At 41.0% G+C, this 7,542-nt stretch overlaps 1 protein-coding gene across 1 annotated transcript in view; it reads left to right on the top strand.

Annotated features, from left to right (window-relative positions):
- Positions 1-228: 228 nt before the first annotated feature.
- The window catches only part of fbn2b (fibrillin 2b), a 73,987-nt gene continuing 66,673 nt past the window's right edge, over positions 229-7,542 (top strand). Inside the window, exons 1-2 of the mRNA XM_044361414.1 lie at positions 229-382; positions 3,242-3,568. Coding sequence (XP_044217349.1) covers positions 3,390-3,568 — 179 coding nt within the window. The 5' untranslated portion in view covers positions 229-382; positions 3,242-3,389. The remainder of the gene's footprint in view (positions 383-3,241; positions 3,569-7,542) is intronic.

Genomic DNA, 7,542 nt, shown 5'->3' with positions numbered 1-7,542 from the left:
CATCCTAACAATCACCAAAGATAATTTCCTTTAGTGAGGCTCTTGTCACGTCATCCGGGTAGCCTGAAGGAGTGTTTTTTTGAAGAGTGATGATAGTGAAGCCATGTTATCCACAGTGTGAGGGTTTAGCTGCTTGGCCTCTGTTATAACAACTCTAGGAGTCTTGAGGAATGTGGGTTTGTCCTGCAGTCCGTTACTACCCCCTCTCTCTCTTTCTCTCTCTCTTTTTCTCTGTCCCCTCCCCTCTCCCAAACAGGGCAATTCCCTAACTTTTCTCTTTTTCTCACAAGGCTATAGTTCAATATTCCATTCTGGGGCACATATCCTGTCTCAAATTCCGACTCTAGGCTCCTCGACGCCAAGGCACTCCAATTGTTGCAAGGTATTGTGCATTAGTGATCTCTTGACAACAATACAATCAAGTTATCAATGGCTTTGATAGTGACTATTGTTCCAGAGGTCCGTTGTTTCACGGGTGATTATCTCTCATGCATGTGTGCTAAATAGATGCGGATCAAATCTCAAAGTTAGGATGCTCAAAGGTGGATAAAAAAGTTTAGTTGATGTTGCAAAGCGGGTGAGGCGCGGGAGTTGCAACTTTTTTTTTTACCGGCTTTCTAAGAAAGTGCATGGAAAGAAGAAGAAGAAGAAGAAGAGGAAAAACGACAGCCTAGTCACGTTATACAGTTTGATTGCTTGTGAAGTTTTCATCCGTATGGAGAAGCTTTCCTGGCGAGCAAAGTTGAATTAAAAAAGCGCAAAAACCCACTGTATTTTTCCCCATCTGGGATTAAGTCGTGTTTCAGCGAGTAGGAGCTGATGTTGCGTTTTTCTCCATTCATAAAGTTGCGGTGACATGCAGAGCTCGTTTTCAGGGCTGCTGCAGTATAGTGGAAAAAAACAAACACGTCTCTCTGTCAACTTGATTGTTTTTTTTATAATGTAGATGAAACCAGGACTCTTTACATGAATGTTTATCTCCTTTATGGACTTTAAGTGTGCCAGATGGTACTCATCAGTGAATTTACAGTAAATCTATCTCACTGAATTTTGCATCTAATAGGCGAACATTCCTGGAGATAATTTTTTCCTGTGATGTGTTTTGCTTCTAAAATGGTTTGTGCGTTTATAAAAAATATATGTAGGGTTAAATTTAAAGCAAATATTTCTCTCAACTGATTAAATGATTAATTGATAATGCAGACTGAAGGCTTTACCTGCTTCGTTTTGACAGCAGGTTTATAGAAGCGCTCAGCAAATCGCTGCTCTGGCTGCCACTCTTTAATTGATCAGGCATTTCTTTTGTTCTGCATTGATCCCGCCTCCAGTCAGTTCTCTTACTGCAAGCAGCTACGGTTATAACTTTTTCTGTGTGTGTGTGTGTGTGTGTGTGTGTGTGTGTGTGTGTGTGTTTGAGTGGAAAATCTTTGTTTTTTTATATTACTCAGGCCTTAAGAAGGTTAATATGCTTGCCAATGGAGCATCATACTAATAGTCTACCTTTGGAAAATTGACCTCCTTAAAGTAGTTCTGTCAGACACACAAAAGTCACACAGTGGCAGACATATTTCAGTGTATATTGTGCATGAGCAATGTGAAAATGTGAATAATTATTGGCAATTATGTTTAACTATATCTCCTCCTGTCTAGTCCCTGTCTTGCAAACTACTGTCTGTATTTTCCTCTGTGTGTCTGCATGCCTGAGTGAGTTCACTGCTCGTCTATCTCTCATCTTCCATTAAAATGAATTTGAGTCAGTGGGATGTGCATGGGGCCATATTTCTTCTCCTTTTCTTTGTCCACCCTAATATATTTACGGTTGGACCCACGGCTACAGGGCTGGAGGCTGGGTCTGCTAAGGTTATATATCACCAGGGGCCCACAGTTCACTCTTAAACCTGTGGTCTGTAATGAGGTGGAGAAGAGAAAATAAACCCCACGGCTGTCCAATCCAGTCGGACTCTGGATGTTTTTCAATTTAATATACTCTAATGCAGTTAAGACAGGCTTATAAGACTATATAGGCAACGTATGGGGTTAGCAAATCTGAAATAATTTGATTTAGAGATCCAGGCCCTATAAACCACATAATAAGGAATGATTGGAGTAATTTAATTTTGTGTCTGTATATGGTTGAGTAAATGGTCTTTGTTAATAATTAAATGATCCCACTTTTCTCTCTGATTGTGGAATGTGTGATGGAGCGAGAGAACATTTTGAGGTTATTGATCATCTTTACCTCACCATTTAACTCTTACTTAGCTCTCCGTCCCTGTCCTTTTTACTAACTTCCCTCTAGTCTGTCTCTCTGGCTCCCTCTAGGCTCATGGCTATAATTTAGGACAGGTTGCATATATATGACTATGAGCTGCGACGGAGTGATGTTCCCGTCTTATATTTTTTCTTATTTGAATGCTTTACAGGCCTGATGATGTATAACTAGGCAGCTTTCCCTCAATAAAGAGCAAATATCTCAGACAAATAAAGATGATTTGTACAACAGATACATATCTTTTTAATGATCACATTAACCTCCAGATTTATCTTGCAACCTTTTGGGGGTTCCCAATCCCCAGGTTGGGAACCACTGATATAGAAAAATAGTAGGATAGATAATAGCCATTATGCCTAAGACATTGCAGTTGTGTTACAGTATAAAAGTGTAGAGGCTTATAAGTGGACTATTGAGACATGTTTCAATTTATAACGGCTTTGTCCTTTATAACGTCCCTTGTAATAACAATAAATATTCAATATTTATCAGTGCTCAATCTTTGACACTGAGCTTGTATCTCTCATCAATTTATGACTTTCCCTGCTGTAGTCTGTAGTCAGTACATACAGTATTTGGTGTCAGTGGAGTGATAAACCACTTATGAGACTGCTTTGAACTGCAGTATACTGAAAACAGATTGCTGGCGGTCAGGATTAAAGTGTCTCTTTCATTTCCTTGCATGTTCTTCTTTGTTCACCCCCAACTCATATGTTTTCTCTTCTCTCAATATGACCACTAAGCATGTCACAAATAAAAAAAAAATTCCAATCAGTGGATGATTCCATTGCAAACCATTTTACAGGAGAAATGTATGGTGTCCTGTTGGTCGATTGGGGCTACATCACCTTATATAATTGTTTTGGCCTGTTGGATTAGCTGAACCCTCATTCTCAGTGTAAGTTTGATAGGTGTCTCTGTGTGTTGAATGTGTTTCTGAGCTTTCATCCCCTTTCTTCCTCTTTCCAGCCCCAACTCTGGAGTGCACACCAGGACTTGGTCCGGATCCAGGTGTAGATCCCTGTGCTTAGCCTGGGTCCATACGGTGAACAGAAAGTCAGAAAGAGTGAGCGGTAACACAGGGGCTATTCGGTTGGAGGGATAGCCAGACTGACCAATGGGAGCAAGGAATCTGGCTCAGGTGTTGCTGGGATGGGTGGCGGTGTGTCTTGCGGCGGTCCATGTGGCATGTGCTCAAAATGGGAATGGACCGTACCAAGCTAGCCGCTTCACCGGCACTGTGGACCAGAGAGAGGTGCAGCGGGTTCGACGCCGTGGCCAGGAGACACTGAGAGGGTAGGGATAAGAGCTCTCTGTGTGTGAATCCAATGTTTTTAACTGCTATAAAATGGAAAATACCAAATGAGCAGCAATGCATAATACAGTGTGGTATTACCTTTATTCACATTATATTGTAGCATTACTGTATGAATACAGCTGCATTAAGTTTGGTTTTGCATACACAATTCAGAACATTTGTAGCTGTATCTGGAGAGGGTTTAAAATATAAATGACTTTCCCCTCTCTGCTTTCCTGGCAGCTCTCTTTCAACTGCTGTGCTTTCTGGGCTGAGGCCAAGCTCGCCTTATACCAAATTATGCTGCTGAATACTACCACATTGTTTTCTCGAAAACAGCACATGTTCGACCTTAACAGGCTGCTTGCCACACTGAAATCTCCCAGTGTACTTACAGCAAATTGACATTTTCATGGGAAAGGGAGGAAAAAGCAGCTTTCTATACATCTCATAAGGAGATGATGAGTGAAAAGCATGACCCAAATTCCCCTGAGTGTATAAGTTAAGCTGGAGACTGCTGTGGGGAGTTTGCTGGCCCTGGTGTTTTAAGTTGAGGCGGCCAATGGGGAAATTGATGTGTGTGTGTATGGGGGGATACATATGAACATACATGTATGCATGTGCATGTTTTTAAAGGTGTTGTTTGTTTGAGTGTCTGTATGTGGGGAGTATCCAGTGAAATTAACTACAGAGATCACATCACCTCTCACCAGCTGCAACCCCCCCTACTACTCCTCCTCCTCCTCCTCCTCCTCCTCCCACTCCTCCTCTCTCTCCTGCAGTCCAACTTTTTCACTTTGTTACCTAAACAACATGAATCTGGGTGTGGGGATGTTTGTCAGTGTAGCAAAGAGTTTTCACTGTATATTTCGCCACTTCTTGAAAAACAAAGGATGTTTTGTTGGGGCCCGTTTTCAGTGTCTGCATCAGTTATTCCAATCAGACTCCCATCTGTCCCAGCTTACGGTTCTCCCCAGTGCCAAGCCACAGGAAATGAGGTATTCGTATCACCCGAGGGGGGTATGAAAAGGGGCATTTGTTTCACTGCTGTAGGTGACAAAGCAGCAAAAGAAATAACAGAGGGCAGGAAAAGTAGAAAGACAGATGAGAAAGAAGAAACTGGGGGAGACGATGAGAGAGATAGTAAGAAATATCTAAACTCCATGCAGAATTTCAGTGATCTGTGATGAGTTGTGGCCTAGTAACAGTGTAGGGTAATGCTCATAGAGTTGGTGTTTTCTCTGAAAACACGTTCATTGAGGGCTCATGCTGAATAATAGAAATAGATTTGTCTGCCCTGTCATTCATTTTGGTTAATATGGAAGGAAATGTTCCACGTTAAATAAAGGAAATTATCCTCTCTGTCCATATAGTAAAGCCAGATATATTTTTAAAGGAGACGTTTTATACGAAAGACTGACCGATAATTTTAGTCCTTTGACATTTCCACTTTTATGCATTTGGCACACTTCTCAGCCGTTATGGCAGGGTTGTCCTTTTTGACACATCTCAAGTAGTCATTAAAACACAACTGAGACGATTGGCATTAATTTCAAAACATTAACCGAACAATAATTCACATTCACAGTTTGTCTAACAGACAGTGAGTAGCCAGAAGAGAAAGCACAGACCTTGCACAATCGCATATTATTCTCATTGAATAGTGTGCGGTTTCATGAGAACAAGTAACAAAAGCCTGCAGACTTTTTCCATTACATTGTTAAGCTCTGGAAGCACTATTGTGTTAGGAATGAAATGCTCATGCAATGATAGTTTTGTGTAGTGAAATAAATAGGTGATGAGATTACACAGTATCTTTGAAACTCAGGGTATGTTAAAGCTAAAAAGCTCTGTTTGCACGCTGGGCTTCAGGCCAGCATCGGTACCGCAAACCAGAGTTATTTGATGAAAGGTTTGACATCTTTTTGAATTTTTTTTTTTATTGGATATCTAGGTGTTGCCTGGTAACTGTCATTTGCATTATTCCCAAACCTTGAAAACGCTTCGTATGTGCTGCGGCAAGCTCTCCAAAGCAAATAAGCCTGATGTGTGGAATATATTTTCAGTTACTGTTTGAGTGTTATTGGCTGAAAACAATCACAGTTAATCTGAAATCGGGTAAAATTAGTCATCTCCATATGTGCATGTTTCATTAAACCAGTTCTGGAAGGAAGTCACATTTTTAATGAGTAAAGTTCTGGCTGTTGATAAGCCTTTGTGTAGTGTCGGCCTAAATTGTCTTGCACAAGAGCTGTTGAAATTTACTACAACCCAATATAATACATGCAAACCCTGTCCTGAGTCTAAATGCTTTCATCTAAGAGTTGTACCAGTCACAGTGGGCTGTCAGTAACTCTGTATGGGGTTCACAAATTCTCTGTGTGGGAGATGGAGGGAGGTTAGTTTAATGATGGTCATTACGCTGGCCTTGGGCTGGGGTGCAGTGTTTATTTGCTGGCTAGAGCTCCATATCCCCTGGTCTGTCTCTGGTATCGCTGGGTCTGATGCTGACTGATTGATTTATTGGCTCCCATTGCACACTGCATCCTGGCATCAGTCCTCTCAAGGGCGGTATCTGATCAGACCTAAGGCTGGCTGGCTGGCTGGCTGGCTGGCTGGCTGGCTGGCTGGCTGGCTGGCTGGCTTGCCTGCGTTACTTGATGGGTGATTGACCGTCTGGCTGGGAAAGGGAGAGAGGGAATGTGTGAGACAGAGACAGAAAGTTTTTGCTTCTTGCTTTCAAATGCTCTAACAACTAAAAGAATCGAATATTTATAGTTTAATAAAATCTCTAGTATGTTAGACTTGAAGAATCCAGCCAGGTTCTTTTTTTTTGCCGCCACGCACTTTATTAACTTAGTCCAGCTTGGCCCAGCTTTACCCAGCCCTGCTGAGGAGAGACGCCTTGGATACTGGTTAACTTGGCAGACAGTCAGCCCCAAAGCAGAGAATTAGGATAATGTCAATACCACTCCAATAGCCTTGATGGGGTCCTCTATATGCAGTCCCATGAGGGTCTGCCTTGGCATATTCCTATTTGAATGATAATAAAAGAATTTCCTTGTCTTGGATGTCACAGGGCAAACCTTTTTACCTCAGAGCTACAGTATCCGAGTGTTTTAAGGACAGGAAAAAAGACCCACAAAAGTTTCAGAAGAATTTATATTTGAGATGAGTGAACGATTGCCAGTTTCCTTTTCTGTTTTATGCGCAGTAGGTTCCATTTTAGGTTTTTATTTGTCTGCATTTCATGCTTATGTGCACGCTAAGACTGTGCAATAAAGAGGATTATTTGGGACAGCTGATAGGCATGTGGTCTCTAAATAAAGCGGTGTTTAATGTCAAACAGTATGAAAAGATTTAGCCATCAGTTTACTCCCCACATTTGACATCGCTGCACATATTCACAAACACACTATTATACCCTCACACTTAAAGACATGGCACTGGCTCATTGCAGAGCTGTATTTGATTTACAATTATAACTGTGAAATGACTCATAGTTTAATCACAAACATTAACTTTGCCACAAATAATCCGAATTAACAAGTATCTTGGATGATGAAATTTATTTTTATGAAAACAGAACAATAATTAAATCTCTGGGGTTTGTGTGGTAGACCACAGTTTAAGTCGTTGTGCTATATAACTTAATCTTCTCTCGTCTGTCAGCCAGAGAGGTCATCACAACACACACACACACACATCACCACCACAGCATTTAGTGATTTACTTACTTAGATTTTTGTAAGTGCCCTTTTTTTGTTACAACCCCTCACTCTTTTTATTCTCTCTTTTAATTATCGTCATAAGTTTCATCCGCTGTTCCAACTTCTTTTCATCTTCACTTTCTTCTTATACATTTTGTCCTTCTTTTGTTTGTTTGTCTTTGCTTCCGTAATTCTTTCAATAATGACCGTTTTGATAATGACTTTCCGATATACCGATTGCTTGTTTACTTCTACTTAAGCTC

The sequence above is a fragment of the Thunnus albacares genome, chromosome 9 (genome assembly GCF_914725855.1).
Source record: "Thunnus albacares chromosome 9, fThuAlb1.1, whole genome shotgun sequence".
NCBI lineage: Eukaryota > Metazoa > Chordata > Actinopteri > Scombriformes > Scombridae > Thunnus > Thunnus albacares.
The sequence above is the reverse complement of the archived record's forward strand: the minus strand, read 5'-3'. Positions and strand labels throughout refer to the sequence as shown.